The sequence below is a fragment of the Ostrinia furnacalis genome, unplaced genomic scaffold, assembly GCF_004193835.3.
Source record: "Ostrinia furnacalis isolate ACB-3 unplaced genomic scaffold, ASM419383v2 OfSCF0088, whole genome shotgun sequence".
Taxonomy (NCBI): domain Eukaryota; kingdom Metazoa; phylum Arthropoda; class Insecta; order Lepidoptera; family Crambidae; genus Ostrinia; species Ostrinia furnacalis.
In genome coordinates, this window is record NW_021130327.1 from 340,125 (window position 1) to 363,109 (window position 22,985).

The following is a 22,985-nucleotide window of genomic DNA, read 5'->3' on the forward strand; positions in this document are numbered from 1 at the left end:
GCGTTTACGTTACGGTGCGGACGGAGTTTCATACAAAGAATACTGACCGCCTCGAGTTGATACGATTACGACCCGTTTCCGGGTTGATAAGTGTGCTTCGTCCTTTATACGCCCTCGTGACTGTAAATGCAAGTTATATGTGCGCGATGATTCTTTGTTAAAAATATAAAAATACTTAAAGAAATATAGGATTTATAGGTTATTTAATAATACGTATTATATGGTCTAAATAGACCATTTTAGCTACAAATATATTATGAAGTTTTTAGTCCACGCTAAAGACTTAAATATTAATTTTCAGTATTTTAAAATATTTATTTATATAGTTCGGTCCCTGAGCACGTAGAATTTTGTCCAATGACCCCAAGCTACCCATCCTTATCGCTCGCGTGTAATTATATTGCTGTTGCGCTCGCACACTGCTGCCTCCCGTCGCACAGTCGCGATAAGGATAGGTAGCTTGGGGTCATTGGACAAAATTCTACGTGCTCCGCGACCAGACTTTAGTAGAAATCAAAATATAAAAAGTATTACATTTAAAGGACAACATTTTGATTACTTATTTTATTTATAAGTAATCAACTACAACATGTAATCAAAGTTTTGTATTATGTAATTAAAATTATTTACACTTTGTAATCATTTTTGAGGTAAGATGTGCGTCTCAGTTCGGTTTCTTATTTTATTGCACAATAAATTATTTGTTCTATTTGTATTTTCTTCAATTTACATAGTTAACTTTGCATAAAAAATCGGAGCCGCAATAATGGGACTTATATCAAACTCCTATGGTTTATTTTAAGATAAATAATATTAATTGCCACCGTAATTACATTATTACTATTTCGGTGGAGATTTATACTAATTTGTTGACAACACTAGAATAATTTCAAGGCAAAACTCAAAGAAATATATTTTAAGACTTGAATAAAATTAGGTGTCAATAGATGTTGGAGAAAATATCACTATTGTTCGCGCTATTGTTTTTATACTAAATCTTTCGATGGCGATTCGAATACGCAAACGATTCGAAGACGAAAGGATTTCGCGTTAGTGGTACAGATTGATTTAAATTAAAAACTGTCTATGTAAAAGTGCACCCAATTTGAGACCTTATTCGAAGGTATCAAGAGCGTGCACCTTAGTACCTCATACGAAGTAGTAGAATGGGTACAAATACCGCCACCAACTGCCGTTGTTGTTGCTTTCTTCTTCTTCTGGCGTATCGCTGTCTCCCTCTTGCGGGGTTGATTGTTCCTAGAATAATAAATTTACAATTTAAGTAAGTACTTTAGGCATCAATAAATATTTAAAAACGTTTGTTACAAAAAAAGAAAAGGTAAAAATTATACATTACATACAAATTATAAAGCATAGTCAGCGTCAAATAATTCGTGACACCCAAAGTGGCCAAAAAGTTCGTAACACGTCTTTGTTACAATGAGGGTTTTCGGGAATGAAAAATCCGCCAGATGGCAATACGTAGACGCGAGGCCCAAATTCTGCACGATTGGTTATTTTTGACATGACATTTACAGATAAGTCAAAATCCACCAATCATGCAGCATTTGGACCTCCCGTCTTCGTATTGCCATCTGGCGGATTTTTCAATCGCGAAAACCCTCATTGTAACAAAGACGTGTTACGAACTTTTTGGCCACTTTGGATGTCACGAGCCATTTGATGCTGACTGTACTTATGAAATATATTTATTATTATACCTCTTTTTTCGTCATATTTTCAACTTTCGTCTGGACTTCGGGTTGATTCTGAAACAAAATTAATATTCAATATCAAAAAATTTTTAAAAACAAGTTAAATTCTGAAAATAAAAAAAAATACAAACGCTACAGCGAACTTTGCATGGAAATAGCGTGACATCACATAACACAATGAGGGCTATCGTTAAGGTCCTGTCACTTGCTAGTCGCGAAGACAGTGGCGCCAACTTGTGAGCGCTAAAGTGGTAGGAGGACTATCGCATTTGCACTCATCAAGATGGCGCCACTGTAGAGTAAGGTCCTGTCAATCGCCAGGGGTGCCAACTGTTAAGTATAAAAACGATAGCCCTCATTGTTTCAATGTGCCCAATGACGTCACGACATTTCAAACAATCTGTGCTTTTTGCCTTGAGCAGTAGATTTTGCCCTTTAAATACAAATTACATACTTTAACGTCGTTTTTGGCGTGCGCCGTCATTTTGATCAACACGTCTCTCGTCGGTCCATCAGGCGCGTCGTCCGTTTGCGTGCTCTGGTCGCGAGTGGTTTCCGATCCGTTCCCGCTGTCTAGATCTGGGCCGTCTTTTGACGACTAAAAGAGAAAAAAGATTACTAAATAGAGTGAGTTTGTTGCGCTGCTTCTTCTCAGCACTGGCCCATTTATTTTCCCGAAGCAGTGGTAGGGTTAATACAGGGACGTGTAAAAGTGCTTTTTGAAAGCCTACTTGCAAAAATAAAATGAGTTTTTGTAAAAAGTCAACCCCATTTCTCGTGGAACCATCGGGACCACAGATCTCAGAAACTAAAGGGAGATGTGACAAGGGGGCATTGCCGGTGTCTCGTGACAGCAATGATGACAGCAGCGACGTCATAATGTAAACAGCTTACATTGCTTGCACAGTACTAAAGATTATTCGAACGTTGAGTACTGATACGGCAGTGGATAATGAGCACATATTTTCGATTTTTTTGTGTGTGTGAATTTCTTTCTAATGCGTTTCTAACTTAGCGCATTAGTTGGCATCTTTCTATATCTTTATGATCGGGACTCATTCAGGCCCACTTCCTGTGAGGCTTCTGAAAGAAGGAATTCATCGCAAAGAGGTTTCTTCTCCAGAAATTCGGCCATTCCCTGCCCCTTGGGGTTCCGTAGCAGACATCCATATTGCCACTCTCAGCTCATCATCATCTAGCATGCTTAGTTTCGCGTTGTAAACGCAGCGTGGAATCACAAGGTGGATCGACGACCTTATAAAGGTAGCAGGTAGGCGCTGGACGCAGGCCGCGACCAACCGGCTAATCTGGCAATCATTAGGGGGGGCCTATGTTCAGCAGTGGACGTCCTATGGCTGAAATGCTGATGATGTATAAATAAAATGGAATTTACCTCCATATCTTGCTCGCTAACTGTGACGGGGGCCAGGCAGACGTCTTGTGGCTTCGGAGGGCCGAAGGGCGCGAAGTCTGGGAGGTCCTGCGAATTGATTCTGTTATTATTCTTTCTTTTTATGCATAAGAAGGCAGGTATTTGACCACAATCGCACCTGGTGTTAAGTGGGATGCAGTCTAGGATGGTACATATCTGCCCTGTAAGTGCTTATTCACTCTCGCCTTGAAAAGGCCCGGATTATAGTCTTCGGGAAAGACAGCAGCAGGCAGCGAATTCCAGTCCCTAGCTGTTCGCATTATAAAAGAGTCATCGAAACGCTTAGTGCGAGTAATAAATCTGTTACGTCACTTAAAATAATGTAATGTTGCAATACCCTTGCAGAGATAATTTTACGGGCATAGAATAATAAAGTATTTAAAAAATGTCTATTCAATGTCGCCAACAATATGGTGTAATTTAGCTTGTCTCAGAGTCGGGAACCGTTTCGTTTACATACATCAGTGATCGGTACTGTGCCGATACGATAGGCCTGACTGACTGCTACAAGAAGCTACTGTGTCTCCATCTATCGTGTCGATGTGTCGTATCACACGCGTATTCTTTCTCTTACAGCTCTCTCTCTCTCTCTCTTTCTTTCTATCTCTTATCTGGTAGCGTGGGCGTCGTTCCAGCTATTACCTGGTCACGTATCTCTCTCTCTATTACCTGGTCGCGTCTCTCTCTCTCTTGCCTAGTGGCCGCGCGCGTGGCTCTAGTTCTTTCTCACCTGGTCGCGTCTCTCTCTCTCTTACCTGGTCGCCGCGTGCGCCGCTCCAGCTCTCTTTCTCTCTCATCTGGTCGTTCTAGCGCTCTCTCTCTCTTACCTGCAGGCCGGGCGCGTCGCTGCCGCTCGCTCTCTCTAACTCTCTCTTACCTGGTCACGTCTCTCTCTCTCTCTCTCTCTCTTACCTGGTCGAACGTGTCTCTCTTTCTCTCTCTTACCTGGTCGCGTATCTCTCTCTCTCATCTGGTAACAGCGGGCGTCGCTCTAGTTCTCTCTTTCTCCCTCACCTGGTCACCGCGCGCGTCGCTCCAGGCCTGGTACCCGGCGGCGGCGCGGCGCATCCTCTCCAGGTAGGCGGGCGCGGCGCGGCCGGTCGCCCAAGTTGCCACGCCCGTCGGGAGACCGCCGACCGCCGGCTATACAGTAGCATGTTTCTTTCTTTCCTTCTTACCTGGTCGCCGCGGGTGTCACTCCATGTCTCCCTTTCTTTCCTTGTCGCCGCGGGCATCACTCTAGCTCTCTCTCTCTCTCTTACCTGGTTGCGCGGGCGTCACTCTAGCTATCTCTCTTACCTGGTCGCGTGTCTATGTCTGTCTCTCTCTCTCTCGCCTGGTCTCCGCGGGTGACGCTCCAGCTCTCTCTCTCTCTTACCTGATCGCTGCTCCAGCTCTTTCTCTCTCTCTCTCTTACCTGCTCGTATGTCTCTCTCTCTCTCTCTCTCTCTTACCTGGTCGCCGCTCCAGCTCTCTCTCTCTCTTACCTGGTCGCGTCTCTCTCTCACCTGGTCGCCACTCCAGCTCTCTCTCTCTCACCTGGTCGCCGCGCGCGTCGCTCCAGGCCTGGTAGCCGGCGGCGGCGCGGCGCATCCTCTCCAGGTAGGCGGGCGCGGCGCGGCCGGTCGCCCACGTTGCCACGCCCGTCGGGAGACCGCCAACCGCTGGCTACTGTTTAATGTTTCTTTCTTTCTTTCATTCCTTCTTGCCTGGACGCCGCGGGCGTCGCTCCAGCTCTCTCTGTCTTACCTGGTCGTGTGTCTGTCTCTCTCTCTCTCTCTCACACCTGCTCGCATCTCTCTCCCTCACCTGGTCACCGCGCGCGTCGCTCCAGGCCTGGTACCCGGCGGCGGCGCGGCGCATCCTCTCCAGGTAGGCGGGCGCGGCGCGGCCGGTCGCCCACGTCGCCACGCCCGTCGGGAGACCGCCGACCGCCGGCTACTGTAATAAACGTTTCTTTCTTTCCTTCTTGCCTGGCCGCGGACGTCGTTCTAGCTCTCTCTCTCTTACCTAGTTGCCGCGAGCGTCGCTCCAGCTCTCTCTCACCTGGTCACGTGTCTGTCTCTCTTACCTGGTCATATCTCTCTCTCTCCCTCTTACCTGGTCGCAGCGGTCGTCGCTCTAGCTCTCTCTTACCTGGTCGCGTCTCTCTCTCTCTCTCTCTCTCTTATCTGGTCGCGTGTCTATGACGCTCTCTTGCCTGGTCGTGTGTCTATGTCTCTCTCTTACCTAGTTGCCGCGAGCGTCACTCCAGCTCTCTCTCACCTGGTCACGTGTCTGTCTCTCTTACCTGGTCATATCTCTCTCTCTCCCTCTTACCTGGTCGCAGCGGTCGTCGCTCTAGCTCTCTCTTACCTGGTCGCGTCTCTCTCTCTCTCTCTCTCTCTCTTATCTGGTCGCGTGTCTATGACGCTCTCTTGCCTGGTCGTGTGTCTATGTCTCTCTCTTACCTGGTGGCCGCGCGCGTCGCTCTAGCTCTCTCTTACCTGGTCACGTCTCTGTCTCTTACCTGGAGGCGTCTCTCTCTCTCTTACCTGGTCGCGTCTCTCTCTCTCTCTCTTACCTGGTCGCGTGTCTATCTCTCTATCTCTCTCTCTCTCACCTGGTCACCGCGCGCGTCGCTCCAGGCCTGGTACCCGGCGGCGGCGCGGCGCATCCTCTCCAGGTAGGCGGGCGCGGCGCGGCCGGTCGCCCACGTCGCCACGCCCGTCGGGAGACCGCCGACCGCTGGCTACTGTTTAATGTTTCTTTTTTTCTTTCATTCCTTCTTGCCTGGACGCCGCGGGCGTCGCTCCAGCTCTCTCTGTCTTACCTGGCCATGTGTCTATGTTTCTCTCTCTTACCTAGTTGCCGCGAGCGTCACTCTAGCTTTCTCTCGCCTGGTCACGTGTCTGTCTCTCTCTCTCTCTCTATCTCTCCCTTACCTGGTCACCGCGCGCGTCGCTCCAGGCCTGGTACCCGGCGGCGGCGCGGCGCATCCTCTCCAGGTAGGCGGGCGCGGCGCGGCCGGTCGCCCACGTCGCCACGCCCGTCGGGAGACCGCCGACCGCCGGCTCGTCGTAGTAGGTTAGAACGAATTCCATGCCGGGCTGTGGAGGTAATACATTTATTTACTATTTGATTACAAATAGTTAAATATGAGTAAAATGTGTTTTTTAACGATGGTTAGCTCGATTTTTAGTAGGTATAATTTTTTACTATAGTCTATCCAATATAGCTTGATTAGAATGACAGCTGGCATCAAAAGTAACGACATAACTCTGTAGTAGCGATCAATGAGAGCTAAATATTGGCGGACAAGAAATAATTCACGTCTGACCTACAAACAATATTTTCGACGACAGTGCTTCCAATAAAAATGTTAATTTCGTGTAAATGCAGCGTTACATTACACCAATAAGTAGTAATTCGAAATTATAAAAATCAAGCTAGAGTATTAACGACGTCTCTACAAGGTTATTTCGAGTTACAAAAATGTTAGTGTTGGGACATATCGACAAATGTCATATTAAATTAAAACTAATTTTTTAACATATTTAACAAAAAAAATTCTAACTAATTTTTTAACATATTTAAGTTAAGTTATACGTTTTTCTAAATGTTCACTATTAAAAACCAAAAAAAAATTCATTCTTAAATAATCAAACATCGGAAATCAATCACCGGTAATTTTTTGGGTATTCATAGCACCGTTGCTCTAGAAGAGATGNGATTACCCCGACCTTGGTTCAGTGCACGATCGATTACTCTATCCTGTTTTTTTAGGTTTCTTTACATGGAAAGTTCTTGAGAATGTACAGGAATAATGGTCCATGTAACCGCATTTTTGTGTATTAAAACATATGGGATTCAACTTACAGATTGGGTTCTGGAAGCCTGAACGTACTTGTCAGAACGCGTTTTTCTAGTGTTTTTCAGCGTGCCTGCTGTATCTTTTTGGTAAATAGTAGGTACTGGATTAACGATTAACGGACTTAGGATAATTTAACGGAAGTTAACGAGTCCGTTAACATTTTTTAAAGTTAACTTAAAAGTTAATCCGTTAATAGAAATGTTAACTTCGTTAATTAACGGTTAACGGATTAACGAGTTAACGCCCAGCTATGATGGTCAGTGGGAAAGGATAACAAGCATGAAAATATCGACGGAAGGTCATTATACAGAAAAATACTTTAACACCGCGATGCAGCTTTCGGCTGCTTTTACGCTGCTGCCATTTATTGGCAGGAGGCAGAAGCTTATACGATAAATATCACTGCACCTTGATGTGAACAGCACAGCGTCATCTAGTGACGAGCGTTATAACTACATTCTTCTTGGTAGGTTTGGTAGAGAACCACAGTATGTCGCTAACATCATCCCGTTTATTCCCGATGTCCCCCACTATTTGTCCACCACTGGTGGACATCGAGAAAAAAAGTTGCAATGTCCAGCAGTGGGGGACAGCGCTACTGAAATCTTCCCGTTGGGCCCTACTGGTGGACACTGAGAAGAAATGAGTTGCTCTGTCCCTCAGTGGTGGACATCGAAACCAAAAAAGTTCCGTTGTCCTCCACTATTATATTTGTGTTCATGAATACAAACATTTTAAGTAAATCTTATACTAATAATTATAATACATACATTTTTAAAGCATTTTTATTATAGTTTAAAACAATCCTTAATTTATACTGACGCCCCTAGGAAGTGTGCGTTAATCGGAACGGTTTTGTCATTTTTAATTTTCCAAGTACCCACAATGTTCATGTTATCAGAAATTATTGTGTCGGTAATGTTACTATTTTGCACTTAGGTATTATCTGTAATAATGTCGGAAATTGCAGGATCTAGTTCACGACAAATTGAAAAAGTTTACTACATAAATAGGAAAGGTTGGATGTTAAAAAACTGAGAATTATACATATTTGATACGAATTAAAAAAAATATTTTTTAATAATCACGAAAACAAAACAAATAGTGGGGGACAACGGAACTTTTTTGGTTTTGATGTCCACCACTGAGGGACAGAGCAACTCATTTCTTCTCAGTGTCCACCAGTAGGGCCCAACGGGAAGATTTCAGTAGCGCTGTCCCCCACTGGTGGACATTGCAACTTTTTTTCTCGATGTCCACCAGTGGTGGACAAATAGTGGGGGACATCGGGAATAAAATAAATTATAGCCTATATCGCCCATTTGCGACGACACTGTGACATCTCGACATATACGATTTTTTGTTTTACCGAAATTCTGAACCGCGATCTTGCGTTCTTTCATCTCCAANTATTATTATTATTATTAATCATTGGTAGCGATTGATTATTTAAAAAAAACTGGGCCTAATTTATAGCCTGACCAGGAACATAAAAACCCTCGCCATGTTGCGGAAAACTAATGGTACTAATTTCTTTTAATGGCAACAGTAACTGAAAACTTCATTGAAATGTCACCTTGCATGTCAGTATATTGCTGTCAAAGTGTAAACAAACTTTATTTTAAATGTGCGCAATTGGTTTTATGAAAAAAATTGCTAAAATATTTTTATAGTCGTGAAAGAAAAGTGGTTCACAATGTGTTAAAGTATTTGTCGAAGAGAAATACTAAGGGTTCGCACAATATTTTCATTGAATAATGTTTCCGACAAAGGTTGTCAAATTGACTGACATGTTTATCGTTAGTACAGTCCACTATGAAAATTAGCTGTGGTTTGTTTCAACTACCTATTTTAAAATTTTTTGTCACTTTCTAAGTGTTGAATTTTATGGGATTGAGAAAGAAGTACCGAGTTTGAAGCGTTCATGAGCAGACATTGCAGTTGAATATTCAAGTTCTGAATTTGATTATTGATGAATAAATAAATTCTACTAGCTCGATTGATGGTTTCATTTAATTTATTTAAATCAGGTTACCTATAATAATATTTTTTCGTTAATTTATGAAAATATCAAATTAGCCCGTAATCCTGAATCCTGATACATAAAGTTAGCCTATTAATTTAACACAGGTACGACTGTACTCAGTGTTGCACTATCAAATGCAATTGACGCGCCTCTATGCCAGGGTTTTTATGTTCCTGGTCAGGCTATACCTGCGTGATCGAATCAGAAATGAGATGTGACCGATATAGCTCGCAGAATTGCTAAAATCAAGTGGCAGTGGACACATAGCTCGCAGAGCTTATGGCCTGCAGCGGCCATCGGGCCAGCCAGCGCTGGGAGAAAAAAAAGTTCTCGAATGGCGACTCGAAGGCCCTCCACTAGGTGGACTGACGATCTGGTGAAGGTCGCGGGAAGAACCTGTATGCGGGCAGCGCAGGACCGGTTCTTGTGGAAATCCTTTGTCCAGCAGTGGACGTCATTTGACTGAAACGAACGAACGATATTACTACATAGTAGATCTAACTTACCTTGTCAGGCCCATCGATGGTCTTCACGACCATATGGCTCCAGTATTCCAGCACTCGTATCGCGTGTTTCGTCTCGGGTACTTTCGGGTGCTCGCACGAGCGAGACACGATTATGAACACCTGTGGAAAATATATGTGTGAAGATATTTGTCAAGATGTTTGCAAAGATGTGTGTCAAGCTGTTTGCAAAGATATGTGTCAAGATGTTTGCAAAGATATGTGTGAAGATCTTTGCAAAGATATTAATCAAGATGTGTGTCAAGATGTATGCATAGATGCATGAAAAACTGCGTTTGGGAGGTCATTTTCTGCACATCACTTTTTATAAAAAAAAAGTCTGTTGCAATGAACTAAAGCCTGGTCTGTGAGCACATAAAATTTTGTCCAATGACCCCAAGCTACCCATTCTTATCGCTCGCGTGTAATTATGTTGCTGTCGCGCTCGCACACTCACTGCGGGCGCGCGTCGCACCGTCGCGACAGTAATATAATTACGCGCGAGCGATAAGGATAAAGATAAAGATAAAGATAAAGATAAAGATAAAGATAAAGATAAAGATATTTTTATTTATCAGACCATGTGTGAGACAATACAGAAATATATTTTTGGTGTTAGTAGATTTTGTTAGTATCAACATGTCTTACCGATATTCGGCGTGTAAAAATTATAATTACTTAGTCTGTTTTTATCATTATAAGTCAATACATCGAAGTCAAATACAAATTAATTTAAAAATATATAATGTCAAAATTTATCATTAAGAAAGTCATTTATACAATAATAGCATTTTTCAATTAATAGTTTCTTAAATTTATTCTTGAAAAGATTATTATTAAGCGATTTATAGGCCTGGGGAATCTTATTATAAATTTTGGGAGCCATGCATACTACACTATTCAGCATCAGAGTTGTCTTTGCATTATGCAAGCATAATTTGCTACCATCGCGACGATTGCGGACAACTTTGTCAGCAAGCCGCGGAAACAGGTGACAGTTTGCTCTTACAAATAGTGCTATTTCCAATAAATATAATGACGGAAGTGTAAGAATTTTATGCTTTCTAAAGTATGGAATACAACTATCGGTTGTCTGAAGGCCAAACATAGCTCGGATACATCGTTTTTGACTTTTAAACGCTATTTCTTTATCCGTTGAGTTTCCCCAAAAAATGATACCATATCTAAGGACTGATTCCACCAGTCCATAATAGGCTGTGAGCAGAGCATCAGTACTTACTACGGTGGAAAGTTTAAACAAAGCAAAAGCTGAACTACAGGTTTTTTTGCTCAGTTCCTCTATATGGTTTTTCCAATTTAGTTTTTTGTCAATTTGGATACCGAGAAATCGTGTTGTATCCACCTCACTGATNGATGGGTAGCTTGGGGTCATTGGACCAAATTCTACGTGCTCACGGACCAGGCTTTAGTATAGATTAAGTCCTACCTTGTTCTCTTTCACTCCTCCATCCATCTCCCTCCGTTCGTTGTCCCTCGACTTCTGTTTCGCCCGCGAGTGAACGTTGGGTCTTTCGGGAGGTGTCTGGGGCTCCGAGGGGGTGAAAATCCCATCTTTATGGGGGAGGGGCGGGGAGTTGATAGTGAACTCTTTGTGCCGCCTGATGTAGACGTAGTCGCGGTTCGCGAATAGTCTCTGTAAAGAAAGATGAATTGAATGAATGCCTGAGGTATGGGAGCGGCACGGAAGGGATGAGTTTGACATATTATGAAGTGACAGAGCATACAAATCTGAGGTGGAATTGTGTTATAGATGACCCACGCTGAACTGTCCCGCCAAACTCAATGACAGGGGGGCGCTACCATCGTTCAACTATATGGTTTCCAACATGGCAAAAATCTGAACCAGCGATCCGGTATTGACGGTGGCGCCCCACTGTCAATGTCATCGACAGGACAGTCCAGTATTTTGGAACTATAGCAATCGTTATCATTTGACAGTTCATAACGTACGATTATTCTGTCAAACGCTTTGTTTAACTTTATTGTACGTTATGAACTGTTAAATGATTACGATTGCTTTACACAATTCCACCTCTGAAGTCTCACTGACGTTTGGGCGTCACAATGTCACCCTCCTCGGAGAATAACTGTTGGAGTTGTCATAAGATCGAGTGATGTCCGGCTCGAGGTGTCAATGTGCCCGGGTCAAGTTGTCGGGGGTCGAGTGTTCTGCGAGTCAGCTGTCGGGGGTCTAGAGTTATCCGGGTTGAGTTGTCATAAGATCGAGTGTTTTCCGGGTCTATCGTAGTCCAGTAGCCTTATTAACAAAACTTAAACGACAACAAATCGCTGAGTTGCGATTCTATCGAGTATCGTTCTATCGAAATGACCCTTGTGAATACGTATTTAGAACTGTTTTTCAATGGGACGACTTCTGAACGTCAGCGAGATTTTGACTGTGTCAAATACGTGAATTAGGCCACAGGTCGAGTATTGTCCGGGTCGATTGTGGTCCAGGTCGAGTGTTGTTCGGGTCTAGTGTGGACTGTGGTCCAGGTCGAGTGTTGTCCGGGTCTAGTGTGGACTGTGGTCCAGGTTGAGTGTTGTCCGAGCCTATTGTGGTCCAGGTCGAGTGCTGTCTGGATCAAGTGTGGTCTTGGTCTAGTGCTGTCCGGGCCGAGTGTGGCCCGGTTCCATTTGTGTCCGGCTCGAGTATTACCGGGGTAGAGTGATGTCCGAGTCTGGTATAATCCAGGTTGAGAGATGTCCGGGTCAGGGTTCTATTAAAGTACTTACCGGCCATAGCACCTCCCAATGTAGCACGGCCTGGTCGCTCACGCCATTAGCTCGCCGCTCGACCAACGCCAGCGCCGCCACCGCCGCGTCCCACGCGCGCCGGTACGCGCCATCCACTTGGACCGCTGCGAAGTCCGCCGCTTGGGGGAAGCTGACTAATAGTTTGGCTCGAGTTTTGTTAGAGTCGAGTTGTCATAGGGTCGAGTTGTCATGAAGTCGAGCTGTCGTAGAGTTGAGTTGTCGTAGAATGGGGTTGTCATAAGGTCGAGTGTTGTCCAGGTTGAGTATGGTCCAGGTTGAGTGTGGTCCAGGTCGAGTATTGTCCGGGTTTGTGTTTATTGTGGTCCAGGTCGAGTTTTGTCCGGGTCGAGTGATGTCCGGGTCTAGTGTGGTCCGGGTCCAGTGTTATCCGGGTCTAGTGTGGTCCAAGTCGATTGCTGTCCGGGTCAGGGTGCTATTGAAGTACTCACCGGCCATAGAACCTCCCAGTGCAGCACGGCCTGGTCGCTCACGCCATTCGCTCGCCGCTCGACTAACGCCAGCGCCGCCACCGCCGAGTCCCACGCGCGCCGGTACCACCATCCACTTGGACCGCTGCGAAGTCCGCCGCTTGGGGGCAGCTGACTAGTAGACTTGGTCGCGTTGTCATAGGTTTGAGTTGTATTGAGGTCCAGTGACAGGATGGAGTTTTCCGGGATTGAGCTGTCATAGGGTCTAGTGACGTCAGGGTTGAGTTTTCATAGGGTTCAGTGACGTCAAGGTTGAATTGTCATAAGGTTGAGTTATTTGCCGGGTCAGTTGTCATAAGATCGAGTGATATCCGGGTTGAGTATTATCCGGGTCGAGTTGTCATAAGGTCTAATGATGTCCGGGTCTAGTGTGGTCCAGGTTGAGTCGAGTGTTGTCCGGGTCTAGCTAGTGTGGTCCAGGTCGAGTGCTGTGCGTGTTTAATGTGGTCCAGGTGGAGTGCTGTCCGGGTCGAGTGTGGTCCAGGTCTAGTGCTGTCTGGATTGAATGCTGTCCGGGTCGAGTTTTGTCCGCATCGAGATGCCTCAAGGTTCTATGAAGTACTCACCGGCCACAGAACTTCCTAGCGTCTGCCTGTTATTTGCGTCACCAGCCTTGGGCAGTTTAGTTCACTGTGAGAAGGTGATAGGATCTTAGTACACTCACCGGCCATAACACCTCCCAATGTAGCACGGCCTGGTCGCTCACGCCATTCGCTCGCCGCTCCACCAACGCCAGCGCCGCCACCGCCGCGTCCCACGCGCGCCGGTACGCGCCATCCACTTGGACCGCTGCGAAGTCCGCCGCTTGGGGGGAGCTGACTAGTAGACTTGGTCGCGTTGTCATAGGTTTGAGTTGTATTAAGGTCCAGTGACATGATGGAGTTTTCCGGGATTGAGCTGTCATAGGGTCTAGTGACGTCAGGGTTGAGTTTTCATAGGGTTCAGTGACGTCAGGGTTGAATTGTCATAAGGTTGAGTTATTTGCCGGGTCAGTTGTCATAAGATCGAGTGATATCCGGGTTGAGTATTATCCGGGTCGAGTTGTCATAAGGTCGAATGATGTCCGGGCCGAGTGTGGTCCAGCTCGAGTATTGTCCGGTCTATTGTAGTTCAGGTCGAGTGCTGTTCGGGTAGTGTAGCCTGGTTCCATTTATGTCCGGGTCGAGTGCTGCCCGGCCGGGTCGAGTTTTGTCCGAGTCAGGGTGCTATTGAAGTACTCACCGGCCATAGAACCTCCCAATGTAGCACGGCCTGGTCGCTCACGCCATTCGCTCGCCGCTCGACTAACGCCAGCGCCGCCACCGCCGCGTCCCACGCGCGCCGGTACGCACCATCCACTTGGACCGCTGCGAAGTCCGCCGCTTGCACTTCCTTGTAGCGGCCGTATACTGAAACGGAGATGTGGCTAAATAAGAAATAATGAAAAGTATAAGCCCTCGGGTCGGGGGCATTTTGCCAACCTATAGTTACGCCACTGACTGCAAGCAAACTTTTTGTCGGCCGATAGTTGGGCCCGATTCTAATTTGTATGAAGAATTGGCCGATACTAGTGTGCGCATGTCCATCTGATTAACAGCTCGACCCAACTTAAAGTCGGTGGTCTGCGCCTAAGCTAAGACATAAGAAACCGAGACATAGGGCCTGGAAAAGTGCACATTCTGCGTCAGACCCGTTAAGAGCATTGTATCCAGAAATAAACCAAACCACAATGTTTCAGTCTAATTGTAAAAAAAACTGAATTTAATAATAATGTGTCAAATCAGTAGAGAAGAGTTTTCTTACATTCCGATGCAGTTCTTATTCATTAAGCCGTATTGCACCAGAATCAATCACACAGGGTATTTTAGATATTAGGTATTTTAGAAATCGGCAATGGGAGACGGCGTATGTGACTGCACCAGACAGTCTGCCAACAGAGAGAGATGGCGGGAGCGAACGGATAAGAAGAAGTATGACTTCCACATCACCCGGTTCGTAGTTTAGACTGTATTCCAGTATAATTATGAAAGAGCTAATGAAGTTCAAATACATGCATCATTAACCTTAAGAATGTCGACCTTGTTGCCATGACGAATGTGTGTTAAATGCCATTATCATATCGTCTAGCGGCTTATCTTGTTGGGTAATACAGATAATGATCGCAACATTATGTAAGCACACAGACATTATACCGCTACCTACAGTACGGCTGGGTGAAAAAAATTGGAAAAATATTGGCTATTAAAAAAATGCATTAAGTGCCTTTTTCTTGTAATGTGGATTTCAGCATTTGGGGGTTTGACGCAGACCGTGCCATTCGCATGCCGTCCCATTGTGTCAGGCCTAAGAGGGAGGCAATCTGGCCCAGGGGGGAGGAAATTTGGCCCATGAGGGACGAAATCAGGCCTAGGGGGGAGGAAATCTGGCCCAGGAGGGAGGCAATCTGGCCCAGGGGGGAGGAAATCCAGTCCAGGGGGTAATCTGGCCCGGGAAGGGGAAAATCTGGCCTGATTTTTTGGGATAGACAGCACAGTCAACAAATCAGATTATTAGGCAGGATACCCCACGCTTGGCCACTCAGTCCGCCAATGAAGATTCCCACCTCTCGTTCCCACTGCTGCAATTCCTGTGTAGCCAGGATCTACAGCTTGACCGCCAATAAAAACCTAACCAGTGAAGGTCAAGTTTGACCCGGCGGAAAGTTAAGCTGTCATTGGACCCGCAACGAAATTAATCAGAAGAACATAGGAGTGCGAAGTTAAGGTTCTACTTCCCTCCAGTCCAAAGCGGATGACAGGAGACAAAACAAAGGTTTAAGTAACCAGTAGTATTGAGGATAGTTACCTTTATACGCATACAGGCCTTGCCCAGGTTTGTATTCCTTCCTCCAAATGATCACATCCTCAACTTCCATATATGGCACCCAACCGTCCGAGGAATCTTCCAACGCTTGTGATTCTTTGCACCTGTAACACAATTAGCATTAGATCTACAATCGCTTGGCAATGAACATGCTCTAAATTTTATACCGTATGGATTCTTGCATTTACAATACTATATCTCTAGCACAAAACTCGGTCAGTGCCTGAGTTATGGGAGTGGTGACATTGACATAATATGACGTGACAGAGCATACAAATCTGAAATCTCGTTGACGTTTGACGTCTCAAAAACACCCTCGAGTGTCGCTCCCATGCCTTTTTTATGTGACAGGAGGCAAACGAACAGACGGATCACCTGATGGTATAGATGACCTAAAATGAACTGTCCCACCAAACTTATTGACAGAGGGGCGCCACCATCGTCAACTTTATAGTTTCCAACATGGCAAAATTTGAACCAGCGATCTGGTAAAAACGGTGACGCCCCGCTGTCAACGTCACGGATAGCACAGTTCAGTATATATTTGGGTCTATAAGTGATTACCGTCACCCATAGACACCCGCAGTCCCAGGGGCGTTACAGGTGCGTTGCCGGCCTTTTAGGTGAAGATACGCTCTCTTCTTGAAGGCTTGCAGGTCGTATCGGTCCGGGAACACCGCAGACGACAGTCCATTACACAGTTTGGTGTCCAAATAATGGTATTCCATCTCAGGAACTGACTGAGTTATGCACTAGAGCAGGGTTTCCCAATTTTTTTTTTGCCAAGGAACCCTAATTGATTATACTTTTCCTAGCGGAACCCCCGTACTACTCCGCCCGCACGCCCTGCCCCTCCCTTGTGCGTAAACAATTCGGTGCGAGCGACCAACGTCGGTCACGAAATGTGGGATAATATTTTTTACGGAACCCTTGCGGCCTTTCCACGGAACCCCAGGGTTCCGCGGACCACCATTCGGGAACCGCTGCACTAGAGCAGTGGTTCATAACCTTTAAGTCACGAGGGACCATTTTACCAAATTTCTGTCTTGTCAGGGACCACTTATATTTTTTTCAAAATCCTATGAAAGGGGAGGTCGATTTCTCGCCCACTGTGCGCCGTTTGAGTTGTGTTGACTCGACTCATCACGTCACTTGTTTATTACGATGTCTTCGTGGACCACTTGGGATGCCTCCAGGGACCACCAGTGGTCTGCGGACCACCGGTTAAGAACCACTGCACTAGAGCTATAATATTATATGGCGGATTTACACTGCGCGGAAATTAGCCAAGTCAAGTCAAAAAAACAGTGGGGTGGGGATGAAAAATGAATGAATTTCATCATCACTCAACTGTTTTTTTGACTTGACTCGGATTGATTGAATTTCCGCGCAGTGTAAAAGCGCCTTTACAGGACGTTTTAATTAGGCATGGTGAGCCAAATTGGACTATGTACGTCCCTCTCACCCCTGCAACGTCAGTAAGCCGAGAGAAAGGGACGGGTATACTAACGCACAGTACCGCACGCCCGGTTGTTTTTTGTCTATGACCAGCCGCTTGCCGCAGCTTGTGCAGAAGAGGGTAGCTTGTGATAATTTTTCAACTCCTTCCAGCTCCGTTAGTAGGGCCTGTTGAAATAAAAATAATGGTATTGAAAAATCATCATCATCATAACATAGTACAAAACTGTCTATCCCTATGTACGAGTATGCTTAAATCTTGAAAACTACACAACGGATTTTGTTGATGCGTTTTTTTTAATAGATAGAATGATTCCAGAGGACGGTTTATATGTATACTTGGCACCCGTGAAAAGTCGGGGCGGGTCGTTAGTCTTTCTTTATTATAAAAAAGCGAAATGTCACTGACTCAGTCATCACGAAATCTCAGAAACTACAAGTGCTAATAGGAGTCTCAAATTTTGCATGGGGGTTCCTTTTAGAACGTAGGTGCTCACTGAGACGGGATTTTGCAAAATTCAACCCCTAAGGGGTAAAACGGGGTCAACGCGTACGAAGTCGTGGGCGGCCGCTAGTTAATTATAAAACGACGAGTCGAGTGATATTAGTTGGCCTTTAGCCTAAAGAAGTTCCTAATCTTTCAGTATCTTTACCCCTGTGACCTGTGAGACAAATTGAGTGTTTTACCCCCTAGTGATTCGCATACTATAGATAGGGCCATTCACGAAGATACGCCCCGCCATTCGGGCCAAGCCAAGTTCCCGCCAAGTTATCGGTACTCGCTAAATTATCCATGAGTGCACACGCACACTACAATAATGACGCTCAGATTGCTCGGATCAAACTCCCGCACTTCCCTCGACCAAAAATTGGTGGGGCGCGTCTTCGTGGATGGCACGATCTATGTATAAGCATGAGCATAGTATAATAATGAGTATATTATCTGTTTGTTTCTTTAAATTATTAAATTAGATTACGTATTTTGAAAAAAATAAGGTGGCTTTTTAAGAGTAATTAAAAAATCTTTGTTCCCCTTGTTCTTCAAGGTCAAAATAATACCGAAATTCATAAAAATTAGTTCACTGGAAGCTAACAGATGGGCATCTATATAAAAATGAATCGCAAAATGTGTTGGTAAGCGCATAACTCAACAACGCCTGGACCAATTTTACCAACTCTTTTTTTTAGTGTTTGTTGGAATCCAAGGATGGTTTTTACGACGAGAAAAGTTCGAATAATAATCGGGAAAACCCTAAAACAGCCCTTTTTTCACGCGGGCGAAAAGCTAGTGTTATAATAAAAGAAGATATTGAACACAAAGAAAGAACACTCTCACTAAATCTGGCAGCAATTTTGTTATCACTCCTTTGTGTCTATTTTTAGCTCTCTTTAAAATGTCCTCGCCTAAACTTCTTGCTTTGTTGTTTACTAAAGTTCATTGACAAATACAAAACAATTGTATCAATATGCAATATTTGTAAAATGATTTATTTTATACTAGCTTTTGCCCGCGGCTTCACCCGCGTGAAATTTCGTTTGTCACAGATCGTCATAAATCATAGCCAATATGTTATTCTGGGTTATAAACAATAATACTGTAAAATTTCATCAAAATCCGTTCAGTAGTTTTTGCGTGAAAGAGTAACAAACATCCAGACATCCAAACTTTCGCATTTATAATATTAGTAGGATAGTCCAGTCATTTAAGCTTAAATTAGGTAAGAATCTCGGAATTCGAGATACCCAGCTGTAAGTCTGTAAATACTTGTATATTGACACCCTAAAAGTTGTCTCAAAACCTACATATGGTAGGGTGTAAGCAACTATTAAATTTTAAGGTCAAAGGTCACAAAAATCGCTTTTTTTGGAAACGGTTCACCGTATAAAAAAAAATTTTAAACAAAATTTGTAGAGAATTTAGTATTCTACAATATTGATAATAAATACAAATAGCAAAAAACCCATAGGAAATGAGATATTTCTAAAAAAAGCGCAAAAAACCGATTTTTGTGACCGTTGACCTTGAAATTTAATAGTTGCTTACACCTTACCATATCGCACACCTAGATCTAAACTGAGACAACTCAAAAATTGCCAATTTTGACTTATGCTTGTTTTCAAATACTCGGTTATCATACGCATCTTTCCAACATAACAGGTTTAATAAAGCCTTGATCCATTTGCCGGTAGATGGCGATAACTTACTTTTGTTGAATCAACGCTTGTCAACCCCTTCCACCTAAACAAGCGTTTTGTCAGTTGACCTTCGCTAGTATCAGAGAGTGCACGTATTAAAATAAACGAAAACGGGGATATTTAGATTTGTTACAGTTAAGCAGAAAATATATAATGAGTTAATTTGAGTAGTAGCAGTATTGATGAATTGTTCTGCAATAGTCAACCAGATTTTGACTTGTTCCAGTTTTTTTTGATAAAGTAACTTATATTTTGTTACTATTTTGAGTTGAGTTTGTTTTGATGAATCAACTTGTGAATTTCTAGTTGGCGTAGTTTTGTTGGAACAAATTTCAATTCAATGTTTTTCTATACAGAACGCGTAGTTTTGCATGTTTCACCTAAAATCAGGTACAGTATGATAATCCCTGTTTCTAAATAAAGTTAGTTTTATTCAAACTGTTCAACTGTTATGTTTGAGAAGAGTGTTTTGAGTTAACTTACTATTGTTGGATAAGTAAAAATTGCAGTAGATATTTTTTTTATTTACCGAAAAAAATATTCTAGATCGTTTTCTTTTAAATATTTTGAGAGAACAGTGTAAAGATAGTTAAAATGGCAATATACAGACGACGGCACTTCAAGTTAAACACTGTAGTAACTAATGTAGTTGTAATACAAGTGTATAGTCTGATATGCTGTTGTCTGCACAAGAGATAAAACCTTCTTTATAATGTAGAAATAAAAAAAAATTAGAAAAAAGGTCTATAATAAGTAAATAAAAAATAAATAAACATATCAATCAGCTGATGCTAAGAAAAAGTGGCTGAAGAAACTCAAACACCTATCATGTTCCACCATGTCATGAAATCTTCATTTATATCTCTTATGCTGATCCAAATCGTGTTAAAAAAGAACTGTTTTCTCAAACAATTCCTAAATTGATGATTAAGGATATCGAAACATTCAATGAAAACACTTTAATAGTGCAGTAAGAGGACTCAGCCACATCTTGAAATTTTGAAATACAGAGGACCAAAGAACGTGGAAGAGACGACATTTGAAAAGTTTTATGACACTAAAATCTTGCAAAAAATGTGGGCAACTAATTTGGTTGTAGACGAAAATCGGAATCAAGTTAAATGGCACGATATAAACATTTTAAGAGTGGAAAAGGAGGACTCAAATCTCAAAATGTCCAAACAAAACTGATTCAAGTCTAAATGTACTTTATTATTTATACAAAGTCATTCCCCTAAAATGTAACAACTAAAAAAACTGCGATTAAAGGTAAAAAGGATAGATTTTTTGACCCAGTTTATACACAGGGTCATTTCACAGCCTATCAATAATCCAAAATAAAACTGAGTTTCATAACTTCCCTAACAAAAAATGTAGTAATACGTTTTTTTCGCCTCCTGAAAAATGCCCTTTTTTGAGTTGTCTCAGTTTAGATCTAGGTGTGCGATATGTAGGTTTTGAGACAACTTTTAGGGTGTCAATATACACGTATTTTCAGACTTACAGCTGGGTATTTCGGATTCCGAGGTGAACTTACTATAATGACTGGACTAGGAGGACTATGGCTTCATCTGCTAAAATTTCAGTCTATCACTTTTTATCGCCCTTTTGGAAAAATGGGATAAAAACTATATTGTATAAGAATTATTTTTTTATTTGATTTGTTTTTTAGGGTCACAAACCCTACATTAAATTGGTTCAGTCGTAAGGTATACTATACTATCAGATTTATGAATTAGAATGGTTTTTTGACAATGATTCATTGTTTTTCAACCTCAAGACGAGTCAAGGTTGAAAATATGATATTGGTATGATGGCTAATTTCTTAAACATGTTATAGGTAAAGAAGAAATTGAATTCAGTAGAAGAATTAAGTACTTAGGCCCTGTTTCTACCAAGGCAGAGTGAAGCAGAGATATGTTTTGAATAACCAATCAGGTTTCCCTCAGATGGAATGAAATCTGAATGGTTATTTGAAACATTCTTTCGCTCAGCCTTGATGGAAACCAGGCCTTACAAGGTTTTATATGCCACAAGAATCAATATTGCACTTAAAACAATAAATAAAAAGTTTTATGTAAGGTTCTTCTACTTTGTATAAAGTCTGAGATATTTCTATCACAATGTTTACAAATATCAAATATTAGTTATGTAGGTGTTTGACCTTTACAAAAACTCAAAAGGTTGAAAATTAATACATAACTTGGTATACAAAACCATTAACAACTTTTTTAGTAAACAAACTATGTACCTACCTATTCTAAGTTAGAATTTTTAACAAATTAGATAATTTTATCTGTAAAAATAATGTGTGGCTGATGATTGCTGGAATTGTAAATATTTGCATTTCAAGTAAATCCACCACTCATTCAAAACTATATTTTATTGACAAGTATCAAAAATCCAGTCTTTAAAACTTTAAGGGATCATATTCAATTATTTTCATAACATTTTCAATGTCCAGTGTACTTTTTTAACTAGTGAGTTAACTACTTTTAGTAGTTTCTTAACTACTTTATTCTTTTTTACTTTGCCTTACCTCTAAGTCATCATCTGTAATATTTTGCTGGCAGCTCGGTGGACTTTCAGAAGAATCATCGCCCTTGCCTTTAAAAGCCGCAGTGGCAGCAAGAAGGAACGTCCTACGAGGCTTGAATATCGTCTGCCTGAACCGATCGAACACTTCCCGCACACAACGGTCACGCTTGACCCTTCTAACCACATTATTCACTATAAAACTCCTTGACCAGGCACTCCATAGTCTTGCTATACTTAAATCTTTGAGCACAAAACGAATTGAAGACATTCTTATGCCTTCAGACTTGCTCACGGTAGCAAACACGCCGTCCAAGATGCATCTCTTCGAGAAAAGCCGCGGCTTTAGCAGGCAGTACTGAACATTATTATTCAATGTAGATTTTACGAATAAAGTATGCCTGAATTTCCTGCATAACATCTCGTGAGCGATTGCGAAATTAATTTATAACCTCAAAATTGTTTGACAGCAATGACACTTTGTTTTAGTGTTACAACAACAAAATATTGATAAGAGATAAAAAGGTTTTTCTACAATTTCAAATCAATCAATAAATTCGTAAAATTGAAAAAATGGCTCCCATCTTTCATTATTTATCCTCAGAATACAGAACAAACCAGAAGGAGTGTTCGATAACATTTCTACGCGGCAACTTGTGTCCAAAATACTTCCCCTCCCGCGCCCCTCTACCCCCTTTAGTGTTACTAGCGCCGTGTGACACCCCCATTTTCGGGGTAAAATTATGTAATTTTTTAATGAGATGTTAAACAAGTAAAAAATAAGTAAGTGAAATAAGTACACACGGCCACAGTATTAACTATCCATTTCCGTTTTTGCTCTCGCTCTCATCAAATGGTGATTCTTTGCGATAGAACGAGACGACATGACTGGCCATAGGCATAGATAGTACCTACCTACCTATGAATTTAATTTTTACTCCGAAGTAACTAAGTGTAGATGATTATTATTTCTATTAAATAGTGTAATATACTACATGTAGGTATAATATGTTATTTAAAAGTCAATTACAAAATTCGAATATAAATTTTAGAATGCCAAGTAAAACAAAAAAGAAACTTAAGGTTCTTTATTATGTAAACATATCGACAACAAAACATTTGTTTACGGCGCAGTAGTGCTTTTAGTTTAACTTTTCTTG

The 22,985-nt window shown here is 42.6% G+C and overlaps 1 protein-coding gene across 2 annotated transcripts; it reads right to left on the reverse strand.

The window, feature by feature from the left end:
• Positions 1-458: 458 nt before the first annotated feature.
• LOC114351433 (uncharacterized) lies at positions 459-22,307 on the reverse strand. 2 transcript variants are annotated; one of them, XM_028302648.1, is made up of 11 exons: positions 21,830-22,306; positions 17,147-17,262; positions 15,619-15,740; positions 14,017-14,183; positions 10,977-11,183; positions 9,533-9,652; positions 6,072-6,236; positions 3,109-3,195; positions 2,170-2,313; positions 1,722-1,769; positions 459-1,257 (listed from the first exon to the last, which is right to left on the reverse strand). In XM_028302648.1, the coding sequence occupies exons 1-11, from the start codon at positions 22,244-22,246 to the stop codon at positions 1,150-1,152; spliced, it is 1,701 nt and encodes a 566-aa protein (XP_028158449.1). In that variant the 5' UTR covers positions 22,247-22,306; the 3' UTR covers positions 459-1,149. The 2 variants fall into 2 exon arrangements, with proteins under 2 accessions (XP_028158449.1, XP_028158456.1); XM_028302655.1 differs by having other exon boundaries at positions 759-1,257; positions 17,156-17,262; positions 21,830-22,307.
• Between the last annotated feature and the right edge of the window lie 678 nt (positions 22,308-22,985).

Excerpts from the sequence above, each read along its gene's own strand:
- LOC114351433 (XM_028302648.1), bottom strand. The coding sequence starts at position 22,246 with ATGTTATGCAGGAAATTCAGGCATACTTTATTCGTAAAATCTACATTG. Across the intron at positions 6,237-9,532 it reads CCATCGATGGGCCTGACAAG|CCCGGCATGGAATTCGTTCT; the intron begins GTAAGTTAGATC and ends TTACCTCCACAG. Across the intron at positions 1,258-1,721 it reads AAAATATGACGAAAAAAGAG|GAACAATCAACCCCGCAAGA; the intron begins GTATAATAATAA and ends TTATTATTCTAG.